Source organism: Psittacula echo (assembly GCF_963264785.1).
Source record: "Psittacula echo genome assembly, chromosome: 2".
Lineage (NCBI taxonomy): Eukaryota > Metazoa > Chordata > Aves > Psittaciformes > Psittacidae > Psittacula > Psittacula echo.
In genome coordinates this window covers 100,490,250-100,512,677 of record NC_137737.1, presented here as the reverse complement: position 1 = coordinate 100,512,677, position 22,428 = coordinate 100,490,250, and the positions used below count along the sequence as shown (strand labels likewise).

Genomic DNA, 22,428 nt, shown 5'->3' with positions numbered 1-22,428 from the left:
TTGTATATTTGGTAAAAGAAAACATTGCCATTAAACTCAAGGTAAGAAATTATTATACACTGTTTTATGTATTTTTATATAAAAAGTTACAAGTAGCAAGCATATGACACAGAAATGGAACAGTAACAGCAATAATTGTGAATGCATGCTTTTTACAATGTATCTAATAAAGGGTTTTTTTGCCAACTCAAATATTCAGTAAACATACATGCAGATTATTTTCTCAATGTCAAATTTAGTCATATTGCTAGATGCTTATCCAACAAACATTTCTATTGAAGAGATTATGAATAGCTAAATACCTGATTTCAATAAATTGTTCCTGAAATTGGGAATTTAACTTGCAACAAAAAGAAGAGAGAAAAAGAAAAATAGAAATGACTGATAAGCATAATAACCAAAGTCTTATTGCCTTCTAGTAATTTTACTCAACACTGTTTGCTGAATTTAGTCATGATATGAGAATAGCTGGTCAGAGAGTCCATAAAACCTCTAGCTGGTGTTTCCAAGGACGATAGTTTCACATTTCATTGTAGCATGTTCAAAATCACCCAGGAGCGCACTATTCCCAAGCAGTCTATATAATGAAAACAACGTACATATAACAAAAGTTCAATGAAAATCTTCTCCTACATATCACTCAATATACAAGTAAACAACAGACATAAAACATATCAAATAAAACTGAAAAAAAAAAAAAAAAAAGGACAGGACAGATCTCAGGAGCTAATTTCTTCTTCAGGCTTGCAGCAAATCTCCGAATATATTTAAAAACTAAGGAGCACTTGGTGGCCAGCAGCCCAATTAGAAAATAATATATTATTGTGCAATGGGAATATCTTGCTAGTGAAGTGGGATATGTCTGTACTTCTTGGGTTGGACAAAGGCAATGAAATGAACATGTCCACTCTCAGAAACTTAAATAATTCACTGTAGATTTTTCCATTCAGAATTTGAAAGACTGCATGAATAGTTGTTTGAAAGCAAAATAAAGTTAAAATATGTTCTCCCTGTGAGGAAAAATACAGAAAAAATATTTACCTAATCTAGAAGCAGTAAAAACAGTAACAGATTCTTTCCTAGTAAAATTTCTGTATAAATATATACATATAAACATGTATACCTACATATCTAAGTTTATATACATATATACACATATACATATATAAAGTGACAAACTAGCAGCTATCTATAACTCCATTATAAACATCTGAGATTATTAAGTGTTGATAACAACTTATAAAAAAAAAAACCAAACAACTAGAAAAAGACTCAAAAAAGGAAGTTTAATTTGCAAACATTAACATTAATGCTGCAGAATATCTAAATTTCTCAGTACTACCACATACCCTTCCCCTGACACCTCAACAGGTTGGATTAATAACAAGAACTGAAAATAGATAGTTCCATACCTTCCTGTCTTGGGTTAGATTACCAGGTTTTACATGCTATTTCATATGCTGGGACTCTAAATTATATTTTCATAAATAAAAAAAAAAACACGAAACACCATAACCATGCAAAGCATCTGTATTTATAAAGTGTTTGGAATGAAGATTATGTTTAGCTAGGGGATGACTATAATGCTTTCAAGAATAAGGAATTAACAGATTTTGCTTTGTTTACAATGTTAAAGTGGTCATCTGTCTTTCAGTTTTCTCACTATTCAAACATGGCTCTCTCCAAACAAGGTGACATGTAATTTGAGAACATGCATTTTAGTAATGTAACAAATGCAATGGAAAGCAACAAATTGTTCAGTTGTTGTAAAGGTTATGTTTACTTACCTCAGTATTGTCTCTTAGACCCTAGTTGTGTTGTACTCAGACTCATGTTTGCTTAGAGACCCAATGAGGCAGAACCTGGAATGTTATGGCTATTTCATTCAAAATAATAATGTTTGCATAGAAAAAAAAATATACATATAGATACTTAACAGTACAACTTGATAATCTAATCAATATTAATGGAACAATTTACATTGGCATGCAATTAGATTAAAATAACTTTTTTTTTTAAGAGACAGAAATGCATTAATGTGTAAATAAAATATGGAGGGCATGTAAACAGTAACAAGAACTGCATAAATAATGCTTTTATGAAAAATACAAATATAAATAAAAAGTTTCTGTGGGTGGGGTTTTTTGAAATAAATTGCTCATAAATGCTTTTTCATCTGCTTTTCTTTTTCTTGTACTTGTAAACTTTTAATCATTCATATTTACAGTCTCTAAAAGTGCAATATACAGTAGAAATAGTTCTTTTGTTAAAAATATTATGCTTGACTTTTTTTTAATTTGTCAAATATTTGACAATTTTTTTATTGATTACAAAGATTCCTTTTATATTACATTCTTATGCATAAATATATGAGTTTTCTTTATTCACTATGTTGTCTCATGTTCTAGTCTATCTATATATATGTTACTATGACAAACAAAGACACTGTGATTAAGAATGGAACAGCTACAGTAAAGTTTGGAAATATTGAAATTCATTACATGAAAAATAATGTTTCATGTGAAAAGGTATTTCCTTACCCCAGAATTATGTTTCTCATTACTGGCCATGCATCAAAATGAATATATGTATGTTTTTATTTATTCATGTATTGATTTAGAGATATCAGACCGACAGTGGATGATACTCAAGGCCACCTCAGTTAAAAGGAAACCACGTGTATGTGGCTCTTCTAAAAATGAGATTCACACAGAATCTTTGGTTTTTAAAAATTATACCTGTTCTCTGTTGACTTCTGTATGTATGCATGTGAGTATGTGTAAAATGATGAAAGAAGAAGAAAAATATAAAGTAGAAATGTAAAACTGAGATACAGGAACAGAGATGAGAGAGACAGGGAGAGATAATATAATGGTATGTGCTACCAGGAAACAGAAATTTAAACAATAAATAAAGAAGAAATATGTCTTTAATGAATAAAGAGTGAATATGTTTGGGCAATCAAGTCCTTACACAATAGTCTTCATCAAAAATCTATTGATACTGACCGCTGAACAGCTTTATCATGTCTGGACAGCCTGTGACTTGTGGTTGGTACCTCTTCAATTTCGTCTATCTCGCACGCATCTGCAGCATCTTGTGAGTAGCTATGCTTCATGACAAGGATATTTCTCCTGTTCATGGGTTGAATGAGTGGTTTTACAGGCTGGGGTTGTATTTCTGTCAAAACAGAAGCATCTCTTGTGCTGAGGTTACTACGGCTGCCCTTAATGCTAGACACTTGTGATCCACAGTGATGGTCATGAATACATTTTGAAGAGGATCTCCGCAGTTTATGATAATTTTCAAAGTCATCTGCAACATCAGCAAGGTCAGCTGTAGGCCCTGTCCCTCTGAGGGTGCATAACTCATAATGAGGAGGCTCAAATACCTCTTGAAACACTGTTTGATCAAAGTCTGTTTTCCTTTGGACAAATTTTTTACGAGGCTGCTTGATCTGTACTATAACAGAGATAACAATAAGGATGATCACAATGCAAGAAGTCACTCCAATTATAGTCCCACTGGTATTTGTAAGTTGGTCCAACAGGTTAGCTTTTCTTTTTTCTGTGTGACAGAAGGAAAAAAAAAAAAAAGGCACTGCATTAATTGCAGTTTGAGACACTTGAGGACTTTCTGAGTCCCATGCTCTGCCAGTGAGGAGGGGTATAAGAAACTGTGAGGAAATAGAGACAGGACACCTGACCCAAACTAGCCAAAGGGGTATTCCATACCACAGTATGTCATGCCCAGTATATAAACTGGGGGCAGTTACCTGGAAGGGGTAGATCGCTGCTTGTGTCAGGCTGGGTATCAGTTGGCGGGCGGTAAGCAGTTGTATTCTCTTCCCTTGTTATTTCCCTTATCATTATTATTATTGGTGGTAGCAGCAGTGGTTTTGTGTTATATCTTAGTTACTGGACTGTTCTTAGCTTAACCCGTGAGACTTACATTCTTTCGATTCTCCTCCCCATCCCTCTGGGAGCAGGGGGAGAAAGAAGAGGGGAGACTGAGCAAACGGCTGCATGCTTCTGAGTTACTGGCTGGGCTTAAACCACGACAGTTCTTTGTGGCGTCCGAAGTGGCGCCACAGTATTTCTCTGTGATTTGCTTTCATATGGCTGCAGACACGAGACGGTGACTGAGCCTTGTAGAACTGCTGCATGTCAAAAAGCATTCACATAAGTCTCCCACAGGCATAGCAAGACTGAACAACTGTGATTAGGTTGCAACACCCAGTTTAGTGTAATTTTTCTTGACAATTTAAAGTGTATCAAAGGGCTTAATAAAAAGCCTTTGAAATTAAAGTTATTGGGACCAAAGCAATAACATCCATCTCTTCATAATCTCCTAGATAACAAAAATTAACTTTTCAGTACTCCCCATTGCCTGTTTTTGTAGAGTCACCTGGGGTTTCTCTGACTGACACAGGCTCTAGGAAGTAGCAGAATTAGAAAAAGCAACACAGCAACAAGCAACTTTTTTGTTGGAATCAGTCAGAAAGTAAAAGAGGGTAAGCTCACAAGGCCCAATAGAAAGGTACTTGACAAATTAAAGAGTGGGGAAGGTTTTCTGTTTTCCTCTGTGCTGAATAAATAAAGAACAGATAATTATTTCTCATTCATATGTTTAGTTTCTTTAAAGAATATTATGCCATGCCATGCCACAGTTTTACTGTGTTCTTCTGAAGTACGATTTCATTTGTGTTTTACCCTATCACACTGCTTGTCAGGATTTTACAGGCTTATGGGCTGACTGCTAATCCACCTCATTCTGAATTTTTTTCCTTGATTGGTTCCTAAATTTGGCATATCCCATGTTTCCAGGAACAAATCTGCCACAGAGGGAGGGCAGGGTGGGAGGGAAGTGAACTATCTCCCTAGCTTTCAATGTCAGATAGTTAAGCTCTTTTCCCTGAAGACAACACAGACGCTGATTTTTTTTTTTTTCCCCAGAAACACAGAGCAATATTTAGAAACCATTCTCAGCACCTGGTTAGGAACATCAGCCCCCACCTATGAAAGAAATATTATGCTTGATTTCATGTGTTTATTCCTTGCTCTTCAATTTCTCTTGATTGTAGATAGATTTGGTTGCTTTCTTAGTGTTAATTACGCTTCACCTTGGCTTTTTAGCCCACCTGGGTTGTTATGGGCATGGAATGTAACTAGAAGACACCTGCTACCCGTATGTTACTCCACTAAAAAGGGAACTATGACAAACAAACCAAAATATGAATTCTAATTACATTTTAGAGCGTATGGGAAACAGAGACCAGGTGATCAGAAAGCTTTCCAGAAGGACATAACCAGCCAGGAGAGCAAAACCAACACAAAACACCAAGCAAAACAAATGCAGACACTAAAAGAAAAACCCATCCATAATTTTACCTCTCTTCATTTTCTTAATTGCTTGACGTATGCTCTCCCTAAACTGTTCTTCCTGAGCTTTGACCCATCTGGCACATACTTAACAAGAAGCTAAGGATAATATGCTGTATCCCATGCAGGCAAAATGACTTGATATTTCCAGTTCTGCACATTACCTTTGCAGTGGTTTTCATCCCAAGGATACACACAATTCTGGAGTCCGTTGCAGACCAATGTATTATTAATACACATATTACTGTGGCAAAAAAATGTGTTGGCTTCACAAGGGGCTAAAAACAAGAAAGAAAAAGCTGATATTAAGCAGTAAATCATTCAGCTCTCTGTGGCAAACACATCTAGGAGTGATCATGCAATCTGTGATAGAAAAAAGCTATACAACACAGGTTTCTTGAGCTTATTCAATACTTGACAAACAGCACTGAGAGCACGCATGTCACACACTAATTATTGTTCTGTGGCAAAAGATTTTCAGTTCTGAAACAGATGGACTTTCCTATAGTCTGACTCTCATGGCTGTAGTAGGTTGGCCCCCTGTACATTGTTATGGAGTCACTGATGTGTTACCAACAGTTTTAGCCACAGATACAAAACAAAATTAACTCTATTCCAGCCATACCTAGTATATGAGAAATAATCTGTATTGAAGTTTGTTGCTAAAACTCCAGTTTTATATGAAAATTTGTGACTCAAAGAAGACACGTACTTAGTCCTCATACCAACTGTGCCTGGACATTTATACACAGAGAAAATAAATTTATTTTTAAATCATTTTGGTCATAGAAAGACTACAGTTTAAAAAGTACCCTTTTGAGCACAAACTTGAAGATTGGAAAAAAGCAACAGTCCTCTGCATCCCTGAAGCCTAGGAGAATCTAGGTCTAGGAGAATTATACAGATTAAAACTGCAGGATGATGGCTTTACTGGTGTCCATTTAATATTACTGTGAAGAAGCAGCTTGGAAGCTATCAGGAGGAATTGTACACATCAGAAGGAACTGTGCTACTTACTCAAGTTTTGGGAGATTTGTGTTAGCATTGTAAAGATGTACTCCAAAATTATCAAACAGAGTAAAGTTAAATTACTCCTTATACTTATTTTATTAAAACCAACCCAGAAGGTATTCCTCCATTTAGAAAAAGAACCACAAATTTTATAAGTGTTAAATCTGGAAAAATGAACTGTTTATGTATTCTTTTTAAAGTCAAAAAACCCACAAGCATTATTACAATTATTTTTAAAGGAAGGTTAAAAAATAGCATAAGACCCATAAGTAATCAGAAAGGAGATACTCATATTGTTGATACTTAGAATTTGATGCTTCATGGCAATTTTTCTCCTCTGCAACTTTAAAAGCAGTTCCTATGACAACATATATGCATACTGCAGAAGCTGGCTCAGAGCAGATGACTGCTTCAGTGGTTTGCCAACTAAGGGCTGTACAGAGGATTTATACTGTAGAACTTAATGACTCTATATATCATGTCAAGAAATCCACTTTTCAATAAGTGCTTAAGTTCAGATATCCATAACTGACTATAATGTCTTCTTTATAGCAGTTATGGTCTGTTAAACAAATAGTAAATGACATCAAAACTTGTACACGCTCCCAAACACTCAACTATCTGCTCAGATACAACCATATACATATACTGTATCTTTTGGCCAATGCAGAAAAATGATGAGCCAGACTGGTTCGGCCCTTGGTTCAATTTTTGAAAAAATTTAGTATACCATCCCCTAGGCTGAAGTGACCCTGGTCGGGTGTTAAGTTTGTTACAGGAAGGATTTTACTTTAAACTGGACAGAAAGAACAGAAGAGCATGTATTTGTGGATTCCCCAGCACTGGACACTTTTACGATTCAGCTGTACAGTGTGCTGGGACATCTAGTCTTGGTCATGCTTTGCCTAGAAAGGTTGCACCAGATGATTCTTGAGGTCCCTTCCAACCTGGTATTCTATGATTCTATGATACAGGTGTATTAGCAAGGAGCGTGCTTTGGGTAAGTGCTTATATTTCTGTTCTTCTCATTTGGGGACAGTGAAGGCTGAGCTTGGAAGATACTTTGTCACATCATGATGTGACACATCATATAAGGAACCTAGCAGAGGCACTATTATCCTTTTGCAATGTAGTTGCAGTCCCTGCTTCCAGGCAAGGCAAAGATCTTTTGGGAACTAGTTCTTTCCAACAGACAGACAGGATCACACTGCCTGCTCTAAGCAAAAAAGTGAAATGGAGAGAGAGAGAATTTATGAAGGGGAAACCAAAGAAGACCTATGTAGCTACTCATTCAAGTTGCACGTTAGTAAGTAAGAAGTATACAAGAAAGGAAGACCTACATGGCAAATGGAGAAAGCATAAGGAGTGACAAGGGAACGAAAAAAAAGAAACAGGATTAGGAAACTTTATGTTATATGAATTATTTTGATAAAGAAAAAAACCAAATAAACACCAAAACACCAAAAAACATGCAGAGTGGCAAGAAAGGCCTTAGAAGTGAAGTGCTGAAGACAAGAGTATTGTATCTGAGCAGGTAGAACCTCCTAGATGTCTATGACATGCTCTTGCTGCTTTAAAATCTGATTTAATCCTGAATGTAACAACAACAACAACAAAAGAATTAATAGTGGAAAAACAACTCCCAGAAGCATAGACAGCAATTTAAGGGAAAGAAGGACAGCTGTGCAAGGGTGAAATACAGGAATTTAGAAGCATGGTGGTGGTAAGTAGGAAAGGAGAACCAGAGGAAAGTAGTAAAGGAACTGAAAGGAAGAGAAAGAAAGAGAAAACTGCACAGCAGACATACACAACACTCAAGACATTCTGTACAGAAAGGAATGATGAGATTTTATATAGAATGAAAAATATTAGGAAATGTTTCAGAAATTAGAGAGAAAAATAAGAGCAGATTTAAGAAGGGATAATTATGCAAACTGATGGCAGGGAGATCTGGGAATGAAAGACAAGAGAAAAGAAGAAAAAAGAAAAAAAAATTCAGTTCCTCTAAATTGTGCTGTTGAACTCTGGAGGAAAGAGATGGTATGTGAATAAATGTCAAAACTAGATTAATAGTGAAGCAGAGCAATTTCAGATTAAGTGCAACATAGTTAGCATGAGAAAAATCCAAATTGAAGATTCCTAAACCTAATGACAAAAAATTCCCTTTTTTTGTTCATGATTACAAAATCAGTATAGTCAGGTCCTCTCTATGGTGTGTTGAACTTGGAGTGATTAAGCTGGACAAAAAAAATCAATATATTCTCCACACTCTAATGAAGGCTTTCTGTTGGAATGAATGAAAGCATCAAGGGAAGCTGAACCTTGTCAGTCCCATAGTATGCTGGAGGAATTAAGGGGTTTGCCCTTGAAGAGGCAGAACAGAGGGGTCTTGGGATGCTGCACCAAGGACATTCTAGTAATAGCAAAAAGATACATGAACTGGTAGTAAACAGGATTCTTTTACAGCAAGATCAATCTGGTCCTGATGCTTTCCTGAAGCTGTTACAGAACACAGGATGAGAATGGAATCAAGCAGGCAAAGCATGTGGCAGCAACACTAGATGGCTTAACCTAAGTCTTGAACATCATTCATGGCAATGCCTCAGTGTGTAAACACTTAAATCTGAAGAAAGGTTATGGATGTTTTCACAAAAAGAAGCTACTGCTATCCTTAGCTTCAACTAAATAAAGCAACACAAGCCTCTCCATTCAGCAAAACCCCTACTCTATCAATCAGTGGTCTTCCCCACAACTGTATAATGCCCTTTATATGAGACAGCAGCAGGAATTCACAGAGCTATACCTTGAGTTGAGCAAGGATCCAAGTGAGAGTTTTTGGTTCAGGATTAGTAGGCAGTCCAGTGTTGGCCCACAGCCACCAATACTGTAGTTGGTGTCTGTCTACTAAGAGCTACCCGATCAGGGATGAGAAGTAGATGACGCCTTCTTCAGAGATCTAGAAGAAGCCTTATATTTGCAGGTCCTGGTCTTTATGGGGAATTTTAACCCCTTGATATATGTGGAAGACAATACAGCAGGGCACAATAAATCCAGGAGGTTTCCAGAGTTCATTGATTATAACTTCCTGACACAGCTCATCAGGCTGATAAGGGGAGTTCTGCTAGGCATCATACTTCTATAAACAAGGAAGAATCAGTCAGGGATGTGAATGTCAGGTGCAGCCCTGCTGCAGTGATCATGAGATGGTGGAGTGTAAGTTGCTGCGAAGAGGGAATAAGGCAAAACGCAGGGTCATGACTCTCATCCGTGGGAAGGAAAAAATTCACTGTTGAGGGGTCTGCTTGGATGAATGCCATGGGAGGTGGTTCTGGAAAGATAGGGATTCCTGGAGAGTTTGTTGACTCTGTAAGATCACCTCCTCCAATCTCAATAGTTGACTACCTGGAGTAGCAGAAAATCAAGTGAAGGTGGCAGTTAGCCTGCAAATGAACAGTGAGCTCCTGACTACGCTCAGACATAAAAAAGGACACATAAAAGGGATAGCAGCAGGGCTGTAGAGGGCAGCAAAAAGGACTTCTATGGGTATGTCAGCTGCTAAAGCAAGATGGGGTAAATGTAAATGTGATGATAAATAGGGCAAGGGACCTGGTGACAAATGACATGGAAAAGACTGAGGTACTGAATGCCTTTTCTGAGATGAGGGAGAGAGCCTGGAGCAAGGAAGAGGACCAGGTTAGGGAATATTTAAACAAACTGGACAGACATGAGCCCATGGGCTCTAATGCAATACCCCAGTAGTTGCCTAATGTAATTGTGAAATCACTCTTGATTGTCTCTGAAAGATCATGGTAATTGGGGGAGATTTCTGAGGACCGGAAGAAAGGAAATGTCCCCCCATCTCTGAGAAAAGCAAGGAGAATGCTGAGAGCATTCAATCAGTCAGCCTCAACTTGATCCCTGGGAAGGTGACAAAGCAAATAATCCTGAAAACCATTTCCACACACATGAAGAACAAGAATTTTGTCTGTATGATCTTATGAAAAGGAAATCATGCTTGACATGACTGCCACGACTCGCTTGGTGAATGTGGGGATAACAATGAATGTTGTGTTTCTCTACTTAAAAGATTTCAACCCACAAGTTCCAGGCAGTGCAAAACTGGGAGGACTGGTTGATAGACAAAGTGGTTGGGTGCCTGTATAGATGGGCAAAGAAGACCACCAGTATCCTGGGCTGCATTAGAAAGAGCACAGGCAGCAGGCTGAGAAATATGAGCCTTCTCCTCTTCTCTGTACTGGCAAGGCTACTCTGCAGTGAGTGTGTACATAGTTATGGTCTCTTGGGCACACGAGAGGTATGGATGTACTGGATTACCTCCAGCTAAGGCCACAAAAGCCATCAAAGGCTTGGTTCATCTGGCGTACAAGTTGAGGCTAAGAGAGCTGTGACTTTTCAGCCTGGAGAAGCCTCAGGCAGATCTGATCAACATGTACAAATACCTGATGGGAGGGAATAAAGAAGACAGAGCCAGGCTCTTCTCAGCAGTGCCCAGTGACATGACAAGAAGCAATTAGCATTGAATGAAATACAGGAAATTCCCCTTAAATGCAAAAACCTTTTGGAGACTGGTCAAAGACTGTGCTGGAGCTGGTTTCCCAAAAAGGTTGTGGAGACTCCATCACTGAAGATAATTCAAAACCCAACTGGGTACAGCCAGCCTTAAGCAACTTGCTGTAGCTGACTGCTTTAAGCAGGAGGATTGGACTAGACGGACTGTAGCCCATTCCAACCTCAACCCTTCTATGACTTTCTGAAAAGATGGCTTCGTAATTAGATTAAAAGTAACAGCCGGGAACACACAGTTATGTTATTTCTCCTGTATCCTAAAGCTGCCTTGAGTCAAGCTCTGCCAAGATACTGGCCTAGAAATAAGTGAGATAGCATATTCAGCACAATGAACAATTCATAATAACACCAGTGAGTGAATTATAACTACACATATAATTCAACCTGATGTATTTTAATAACTTTGAGTCTTTTTTTTTATTTTATTTTTATTTCATGAAAACACTATAGTTTAAACTAGTTATTAAATCCGGTTTGGATTTGAACCAATAATTATTTTTATGCAAAATTATATTTTATATAAATAATATAAATAAAGGAAAAAACCTTCAAGCACTTTCATTCTACATTATTTCTAATGTTAATATTTTTTTTAAGAATCTGTGTGACGTGTAGGGATATCTTGTATTGTAACATATAAAAAGATTTTATAGTTATTGAAATAATTATAATGTAACATCATCTGCTTTGCAACAATTATTTATACTGAACACAAGGTGGTGCACTTAACCTAGAAGATATACAAGCAAAGTATTTTGTGAGTTAACAGGAATAGACATGATATCCCAGAATCTTCTTCAGGTTTAGGAAACCTATACTTTAAAAATCCTGCAATAATAGCAACCCTATTTCTGTTACCTGGCATGTTAACATATTTTTTTTTCCAATACAAGTTAGGAGATTGTTATAATGATTGTCTTTCAAGAAGGTTACCATCACAGTATTAAAAAAAAGCCTGAGCTCAGTATTTGAAGGTAACTGCTTTCAAAATTCATAAAAATTGAGGCAATGGAGTTGTCTGTATTTTCTTGCTTTTGGAAGGTTTTGGGAATGCATATGGAGCCAATAATCTAAACTTTTTCATTTATTAATGCAAAATGATCATAAGTTCTTTTAATCCTGAGTAGCCCTAAGGAAGAAAAACATAAAGAGCATTAATAGTTCTTCCACATGTTATGTTTACAAAGTAACATGAAATAAAAGCAGTCATATTTTATATATTTTTAAAAAAATGACTGCTTTCACTGAAACAATAAAATAAATATTCACAAGTAATGCATGCACAGTTATACAATAGAATGCCAATTTATATAAAGAACTATAGCAATTAAATATTCTGAGTGTTATACTATTGTGATGTTATGACATTAATAACAAAACACATTATCTCTGTGTGTTGAGCATCATTTCTAGGGGCAAATTTTATGCTTTTATAAATGCAAACACAGCCAGGTCAAAATATTTTTACAAGATGAAGCTAAAAGCTAACTTGTTATGGACCTGATGTGAAGTCTGGCAGTTCCACTTGAGTGCAGTGTTTTTCTCAGTGTATTTACACTGTTTCACAGCACTGTGCAGAGTTAAGTGCAACTCCTTTCCTTTCCTGAGCAAGCTAGCTTCGGTGTCTATGTCATGCTTCATTGAACAGTGTGGATTTACCCTTTGAGTCTGTTTCAAGACAAGGATTTCAGTCAGGACTCCTAATCTTAAATGAATGCACTACCTTACTTGCTATTTTTAGGCTTCTGTCTTTCCCTGTCCCCCTTCTCTTCTTGTCATAACATTTTCGAAAGGTCTTGCTTTCTCCTGAGGCTGAAGGGGAAGTTTCTGAAATCTGAACAATGGTTAGAGAAATATTTTACACTGAACTCAGACATTTCACACCTACTCTTCACGTACTCAGGATTGCTCATTGCATTATGCTCTGCACATAAATTCTTTAGGTAGAGATAATTTGGATTTTTGCACTCTTCATTGCTGAAATATAGAGTTTTCTTTCTTTAATGAGAAAAAGACAAATTCTTCAGATGTTTCTTGAATCATCCTTGAAACAGAAGTTTTCTTTCAGCCTTTCCAAAGAGCAGTCCACCACTCAGGCTGAGAGACTGTTTCACTTACTTTGTGAAAATTATTAAATTATCAAAATGGTTTTAGTACTGTACATCACAAGTATTTTACCTAAAGTAAAATTACTTCTATTATCATTTGCCACTAATGAAAAAAAAACCAAACCAAAAACCCAAAAACCAACATATTAAAATACAGCTATTAGAAACTTGAGAAGTGTTTAATATTGAATTTTTCTTCTCAGTCACCTTCAGGCAGCTCTGTTCAAGATAAATGTAACTTTTATGGATAGTTAATGCCAGATACATATTGATAATCTAGTCTTTAAAAAAACATATGTGATTTCATGATTGCTTTTTTTTTTTGAGATACAAACTCAACAAAGAATGGCAGCTCAGGAGCATACACTCAGAGCTCCAGTCTGTGTTCAGTTTATACAAACAGTTATTTTGTTCAGGGTCAGAGAGCTATTGAGATGCTTAGCTGGTGAAGAGATAGATATTCGCTAGAGAGAGCTGCAAACAGCACAGAGAAGAAAATCACAGGTGAGTGTGTACCACTAAGGTGGCAATCCCAGTAGTTTCTTTTTTATATATTACTGTAGAAGCAGGGAACAAAACCATCAAACCTGCAATCTATTTACACTCCTAAAGGCAGTGCAAAGAGAAACCATCTCTTCACTTGTGTTGCACTTATCACTTTGCTGTTCCCTACTTCAGTAGTTTCTTTTGCATTGCCACAATAAACACAGTCATTAATACTGCATGCCTGCAGTGCCTTTCCACATTAGAGAATTGACCATGCTTGGACGATCATCTTCAGGATTATGGCTGTAAACAAGGACGTGAGTACTGTTTCTCAGTAAAACTGTGCACTACTCTTCTAAACATGGCCCTAGATTTCTATCCAAATATCAGTTTTGTTAATAAAAAGAAAACCAAAATGATAGAATATGTGCTCTGTTAGGAAAGCCACATATGACAGGGCTTTAAAAACAGGCTTAAAGCTCAAAGGGGAAACAGAATAGAACAAGGAATTACATTTTTCTCATCTGGGATTTGTGATACAGGGCTATGGACAGAGGAGGAAGCAGTGCAACCAAACAGCAGTGAGAAGCAAGAGAACGAACATCGTGCCTGCTGTGCATACAGAGGGATTTTTCTCTTATCGTATATGCCCTGGTTCTACAAATCTGCTTTTAGGTTAAAGTGTAGGTGTGTCTGCTCAGCAGCAGCTCCTTGAAGAAGCTGTAGGTGTAGAGTGTCTGTCATTAATCAGGCTGGCGACTACCCTCATAGTCATGGAAAATGAAACGAACAGTTACTCGGTGGATGAAAAAACAAAGCCATATTTTTCAAGTCTTCTTACCAGATAAAGAGACACCTTTTGATGATACCAGATTTCTTGCATTCCTTTTTCTGATTCTTAAATTAATTTCTTGGAAATTTAAAATCTATTGTAGACAGTACCATACACAAAAAGAATTATTAGATATGTACACTTTAGAAGATATGTTAAAGACTATAAAGGTAAAGACACCAGCAGACAAACCCCAAAATGATACTTGGAATACCTTATAATGCTGAATAGCAAATCATCAGATCATCATTTTTAAATTATCAGCTATTAAGAATTATTAGGCTTTTATTATGGTTATTAAGCATTACTTAGAGATCTACTACTATTTTGATGATGTGAGAATCATTACTGATTTTCTGGCATAGAAAATTTAACTTCCTGCATTATATGCTTTTCCTTCAGACATATTTATTGCACTGCTGCTCTGCAGAACATCACTGCTAGAGATTTGGAAACTTGTAAGACCACGTTTTAGATGCTCCCCACCACCACCCCCACCCCCACATATTTATTTCAAATGTAATTGGAATACACAAATCAAACTCTATGAAAATAATCATATAAGAGAACTCTTTTCTGCATAGCTGTCAAGTCCCCAAGAAAATGGCTCTTTAGCAAGAATTAATACTCAACAGACTCACACAGAAAGCAAGCATTCCTCAGGCTAAGTAGCCTGTCTCCACAAAAAAACCCATTGCCAATGCACAGTGCCTTGCATAAGGGAGCTCAGTGTCTTGACAACTCCACACTAAGGACAGGGACTTGGGGAGCTACAGATCACACCACCTCATGGGCAGTCCCACAGCAACAGGAAATACAGGAATTTACTTCGTCACTCTTTCCCACGCACACAACCACAACATAAATGTCATCTTCTATCTTTTTTTTCTTTCTCATCTCTAGGTGAATAAAATAGCTTTTTTCCTCTTCTTTGTCCCTGAGTAGAGACACAGGTGTCTGTTCCCTGATGCACATCTCCCTGAATGAGGTCTGACGTTCCTTCTCTTCCATGCAGATGATCTAATTATTCCCACACACTGCTGAAGGGCATTGCAGTTTACATGCTACAAGATGTGTTTTGCAGTGCATATACCAGCATCTGCTCTAGCTGACTCCTGACAGCCAGCACCAGTCTGCAGCATAGGGCAGCACTTACAGACAACTGGCATGGCACAGAAAGTACAGTCTGCATCACCTTTAAATCGTTAAAGTCAGCTTCCAGCATTAAAACCACAGATGCAGTTTCTTCTACTATTTATGAGCAGGCTATGTATATGTATCTCAGAGCACATTTTAACCCTGAATAAATTTTTCAGCTTTTAGTGTGCAATGACTGACCAGAATAAATTTACGGAAAAAACATCATGTTAATATTTTCAACTTCCCAGTAAGAATACGATGAAGTTAGTTTATTAGAACTGGAGTCTGTTTACAAGAATGAAGTGGCTCATAAGATGTAGGATGTCAGGTAAACATATTAGGAATATTATAAGAGAAAAAGAAAAAAAAACATTTTCCTTACTTCACTTAAAATATGAAAGCCTTGCAAACACACACTTATTCAAACCTTCATTTCAAGTTAATCATCACAGTGTTTCACTCCCCGGTTCTTTAAATGCTGTGAACCTCCAGTGTCTATGCAGTTGTTTCTAAGGTAACAGATCAGAATGCCTTGTGAAAAAATGAATCAGATCTTGAATATTCAAGACATCTCCAGTTGCAGAAATGAGAAAAGGGCAGTATCATCTCAGCTGAGGGTTCTCAGTATCTTTTAAACCCCGGACTGATTTACAGACAAGAAAAATGTAATCCACCTTAAAGCTGCAGTGTGAAAGTACAGTGGCGTATGCAGTTTCAGGCATGTAGACTGTCAGAAATTTCTAATCAGAACCATAATTAAGGAATTACAGAGGCTGTTCTCAACAGTCTCATTGCCTTATTGCAGGGTATACAAACACAGAATACAGATGAAGAATATGTTTGGTAGGGTTGCGCTTCATTCCAACCACTGACAGCCGCACAGAAATCTTTGTGTCAGACATGTGATGCACAAGCCAAAAAATGCATTAAAAATAAACATGAATCAGCATGTGAAAATCAATGAGTATACTTCTTCCTCAAGGGACCAGATATGCATTATGTTCATCAAAGAAAACAAATCAAAATTTTTCATAGGTGGTAACCTGTGCCAATCTTTTTCAGTGAATAGGATTATTGGGTTTTGTTGAGGGGGTTTTGTGATTTGTTTGTTTGTTTGGCTAGAATTACCTTTTGTTTCTTTCAAAGGCTGTTTCGCTTGTTATCTGAATCCAGAAATCATAACTATATGAATGCAAGCAAGGCACATAGAGAATATTAACCAAACTATCATGTAAGACTTTAGAAAACTGGTATTACAACAAAAAAAAATAAAAAATTCTCTGCTTAATGATATCATACATATATATTTATTGTTATATTTGCATTTTGGAACATGCACATATACACCCACCATTTGTGATAAAGTAATAAAGTATTTTTCAAATGCCTGTCATAATGAGATCTAAAAATCGATTTCATAGAAAAGGCTCAGGCTTGATAAAAACTTTCAGAACTGTATTATTTTCCATGTTGTATAAGGGAAAACTGAGACATAGCAGCCAGCAGCTTGTGGATCAGATAAAAGTTGTGGTCATACAACTGGACAGGTCATGACTACCTGCACCTGTCTTTCTGTCTCTGAAACCAGTGCTTTATCTGCTGTGTTACAAATTATTACATACTATAAAGGCTTGGAATAAAACCTGTTCTGAATATTTGCATAACTTGTTTGGAAACATTCTTCAGTGACTACTCTGCATGAAGAAAACTTTAACAGTTTTGGGGACTTGTATCATTTATCAGACTGAGAGGTGGATGCATTGATTAGGATCTTACGTTCTTGGAAGGATGTGAAGAGCATCTGGAATCGGCTGCTTCGACTGCCTTCATCTGCCCACATGCGGATTACACCGAGACCTGTCCGCAGCATTACATCATTAGCAACAGTGCTGCAAAACTTTGCTTTCAAATCCTCCACAGAGCTGCTTCCATCATAGACAGCTACAAAATTCCTTTTGCATTCATTGGAATTCTGCATCTCATAGTCCAAGAATCGCAAATAGATCTATGAAATAAACAAATGACAAAACATGTAGAGACACTTGAAAACAACTAAAAAAATTAAAATACCTTTGCTTCACCTTGTGGGAGAAAGACCACACAAAGCTACTACCACAGTAACATTTCTGGAGCTGGTGAATCATAGTCACCTCATAGCAGGGGCATTAATATGGAAACTGAGTGATGTTTATAGTTCTTCGTATTTTGTCTTGCTTCAAAGTAGAATCTAGAGGGACATCTCAATATTTTTGTTCTTCTTTGAAGTGAGGTCCTAGTTTCCATATATATATATACCCATCTCTGAGAAGTATGCACAATGGTCCTTCAAGCTGAAGGACACACAGGCTAGAAATTTCTTCTTTCTCTGGCTGGCACAGTATTGCTCTATTACATGCCTGACATGGAATATAATAAGGCATATAATTGCTGCTCCCTCCCCACAGTTAATATGTGTCATCCTTATGATATGTCTCAGCTACACTGATCCAGGACGTGAGAATGTGGGAGCCAGGCAGAACTCGATCATTAATATTTTTATGTTTCTTCCAGCAATCTGGCTACCATCTCAGCTTTTCTAAACAAAGCCTTATGGTATATATTTTCATAATTTAACAGGGTTGAAATCAGGCGTATTTTGTGGAAACTGCTAGAAACCTAGAAAGCTTTTTGGGTTCTGTTTTTTTTTTTTTTTTTTGAAATATCTCTTTCATGCAAGCTAAGCTGTCTTATAAAAGTAATAGATGTATTGGCCTTTACAAAGAACTCTTTAAATCTACCCTAAAAGAAGCAGGGTTGAGGAGAAAATGCTATTATTTGATATTCAACTCAATACAGACTTTAATAGGGAAAACCGCTCATTTTAAAAGCAGTAATACAAGCAATATTGAACATTCCAGTAAAAGAGAGGACAGGTAATATTTTCAAAAGACACATGATACATAATCAAATTGCCAAGCCTGCCCAGGAAACTTCAGAATAATGATACAGAAAAGTGAAAGGCGAAGTAGGGCACAAATAGCATAAACAGCCAGTAAGCATATTCAGCATCCAGCTATAACACGTCTTCACTTGCAAAAACAACCAAAAAGAAACTTCATTGTACTAGACATCAGATATACTTCTTTAAAAACAATCTTATTAACTTCAGGCAGTTGTTTTGCATGCACAGAACAATTGCTTAAAAAGCTTCTCTGGGTTTGCATAAAGTACATAAACATAGTATATCCTTGTAGCAGCAGGGCTCATCACTTCACCTCAATAATATATTAAGTCTGTTATGGTTTGAGAACTATGTATTATTAAGCAGTCTGCCACTGTTTACTAATAGCCCAGATATTTAAATGATCCTTTTCAGGTAGTGTATTACGTTACATTTTCATTCCTTGTTATGCTTTGCAACTGGTCACTCTCAAAAGAATATTTGTAAAACAATTTTTGATAGCATTTGAAATTTGGTATACTGTTTCATTTTGCTTGTCTCACCTTTTCGTAGTGTGTTATTCCTTACAGTAATCCTTACTATGTTCCAGCATTCCCATCCTCCAGAAGAACTCAGAGGAATCTATTTCAATTAAATTGCAGTTAAGTAAATTCTACTTTCACCATGTATCCTGGTTCTTAAATACTATAAATTAAGGAAGATGCCTGTATTAATCTCTACAAAATGGAACAGTTAACAGAAAAACACAATTCAGATGGCAATATCTTATATCAATGAGTATTTTTCATAGTGTTTTTCATTTCATTTACTGATTGCTCCAGCCCTGTAAGTGGAATGAAAAATTACTAGAGTTTGGTCACTCAGCATTGCTGAAATTTTCTCCACTACCCACTACTTTTTATGTGTGTTGTATTGAAATGTCCTGCCATTTCCTCTCCTACTGGGGAACAAGAAGTTTACATTCCTGTTAAAACAGGCCACCTACTTCCTTGGAAGAGTAATACTTAAAAATTTGTTTTGAATTCTGAAGATTTGTTCAGTGCAGAAAATGAATTTCTGAAGTTCCCCTGCACTGGTTACATCCTTTTAAAAGTCTTTCTTTCATTCTTTAGTCTCTTCCTCCTTTCCCCAGGTGCTTAGGCACCTGACCCTCCATGACTCCATGACTCCTCATGCTCTAGATCCTTGCTCTTGGTGTTCTCCAGCTGTTTAGAGCATTTCTGTCTTACTGGTATCTGACTACTTTAGACCCTCAGGTAAACCTCATCTTCAGTGTGTTTCCTCCTCTTTTCTGTTTATAGACATCGGCCACTTCCATGGCCACCAGGCATATGGCTGACCTTCACTGCCAGCTGCTTCCTAGAAATCATTACACCTCTGACAGGAAGTATACGAAAATGTGCAGAAATTAACTGGAACCAACCAAAAATAAACCGCAAAAGTCCAGTGAGAGAATTGCAGACAAGAATTTTGGACCAGTCATTGACTCAAACACAGCCATGAAGAACTGGGCTCTTACTCTTCACTCTCCTAGCTTGATAAGACCCTGTTACATTAGTAGCGCCTGGAGTCCACCTGGTGCAGGCACTCTGTCGTCTTGCCAGAGCAAGATTATATGTGATGGTGGGAGGTATAGGAAAAGACAGAGCTGTGACACTCACACCAAAGAACTGGCCATAGATAGAACACACCAGACAGCTGCTTCTGCGTCCTAGAGACCATTTGCTCCTGGCTCAAACAAGACCGTAACAGGTGCTGTGAAACCCTGGTACTCAACCCCTCTTGTGAAGCTGCTGAGGTAGTCCATAGTCCATCTCTGCATAAAGTTTCACTTAGAATGAGGAGTTAAATGTGCACCTTGCTTTCCTTTCCTCTGCTAACAGAAGCAGCCTGCTTCTGATGGATATTTGAGTGCTAGCCAGCTTTGTCACAGGTAGTGCAACACAAATATGCAAAATGACTGCTTTCCAGAAAGCAAAGCATGTCATATAAATGTCTCATAGAGAAGCACAGATGGCTTCCAGCATATTATTTTCATGAACCATTATTTTTATGCTATATATGCCTATTATGTATATACCATCTATACATTACAATATGCCATATAAAGATAAGATATACTGTACAGATATAATGTAAGGTACATATATCACATTCCACTTTTAAGGAAAGCTTTTACCTACTCCAACTGCAGTTAGTCCGACTGCAGAACAATAGTAAAATTATACTTTACCTAATGGGGCAAAAACCTCTTACACTTGCTCATTTGTTCTCTATTTCTACCCTGCTGCTTTGTATATATGTATATACATTTATATGTACGTATGTATGTGTGTACATATAAGCAAACATATATCTTGCATAGGTTATCCCATTTCAATATTGAGATGCAATTTATGTCTGTTTTTATCCTTACAGGAAATGTGTGCTAATCCTTACAGTGGTTATAAAATACCAGCTCTCACAGCAATTTCCAGCATTCATCAATTATTTCTGATCTCTTCAAACAGATTGTTCATAGAACAGTACAGCCAAAGTCTTATATCTATGGACTTATCATTTGACATTCTCTAGTTTCTGGTGGCGGACTAGCCTTACAAAATAGTAAAATATTTCTCAGAGTAGCAGTAATAAGTGCTGAGAAGGAATTGGGAGAACAATAATTTAGCATTTCTCTTTGAGTCTTTCAGTGAAGAAGCCATAATTTTCAGTTCTTCCTAAGCCTTAGTTCTGCTGTCAGTCATGCAAGTCAATTCCTGTATGTGATAAATTCAGCTAAGATCATAACACATACAGACCTGGTAGGTACTCGAACCACTGGAAAGAAAAATTTGACTTAGAAATTTATGTCCATCCTTTAGAAGAAAGATGGCACCTTCTCCAATGGTATAAAGTTTCATAAAATAGAGAAAATAAATTCCTGATATTCTGAAGTGAGTTGGAGTTTCATTCTCAACATCTCCTTTGGAGACGACTATTCCTAGAACTTTATATAAAGTAATGAGGACTTGATACAAGGCATACTAAAATCTGTGGGTATCTTTCTCTTCACTTATTTGGATCAGACCTACGGATTAAGACTGCAGGCATTTAAAAAACAACCTGGAAACTGATTACACAAACTGACAACCTGATACTGGATCAGATTCTATTTTAAAGAGCTGGAATAATTTAATTGCATCTGCACACCTCTGCCAATTTTTATGGATTTATTACTATTTTTTTGCCATTGTTCCTGTCACCGGCTGTAAGACCCACACTGGCAGAAGAAAATGACTAATAAATTGAGTTCCCCAGGGAAAGAATAAAACTAATGATATGATATACTGTTATCTAATGCAAAATGTTCCTGCACATAGTTTTTTGAAATCAGTGGCAATATTCTCATTACTTTCACTGGTATGTGGATCCCTCTAAAAGAAATTAAGCAGAAAGTGAAAGAAAAATTATCATCAATATTTCAGGTTATTTAATTTACTGAGATCTTAGTTATTATTTCTACCAGCAGGATAATGGATAAGAAATTTTTCTCAAAAAAAAAAAAAAAAAACAAAACTAAAGAAAGAAAAAGATCAAAAACTTAAATGCCACCACCTGCCTTCATTAAGCATTTTTTTTTTCAGTGACGTCAATAAGAACTTTTGGAATGAACATTTCTATACATACTGACACACTATATTAACACAATTGGGACATTCTTGTTGAAGACATCTTATTTGAAAGAAGCAGCATAACTCTCGTATCTTCTTCTTTCACATTTCTGTTGTAAAGTTTTAATAAGACACTTCCCTGAAATCATCAGTTCCACATTACTTAGAAGAACAGGCTGCTAGTGCACAAGTATTAGCTTTTACTGAGTTTTGAGATGTGGCTGCAAATACCAATGCAATTAGCAACAAAACTCAGAAAGCCACACTGCAACCGTGGCATATCTACTTATAC

General features: G+C 36.8%; 1 protein-coding gene across 3 annotated transcripts in view; it reads right to left on the bottom strand.

Annotated features, from left to right (window-relative positions):
* Positions 1-281: 281 nt before the first annotated feature.
* NETO1 (neuropilin and tolloid like 1) overlaps positions 282-22,428 on the bottom strand; it is a gene marked incomplete at both ends in the record, with an annotated part of 68,255 nt that continues 46,108 nt past the window's right edge. For 2 of the 3 annotated variants that reach the window (XM_080610226.1, XM_080610227.1), the window contains 4 exons: positions 282-577; positions 3,009-3,567; positions 5,546-5,659; positions 17,322-17,550. In XM_080610226.1, the coding sequence (XP_080466352.1) occupies positions 493-577; positions 3,009-3,567; positions 5,546-5,659; positions 17,322-17,550 (987 nt within the window). Of the gene's footprint in view, positions 578-1,801; positions 1,863-3,008; positions 3,568-5,545; positions 5,660-17,321; positions 17,551-22,428 lie in introns of those variants that run through there. The other variant, XM_080610228.1, reaches the window with a different exon arrangement.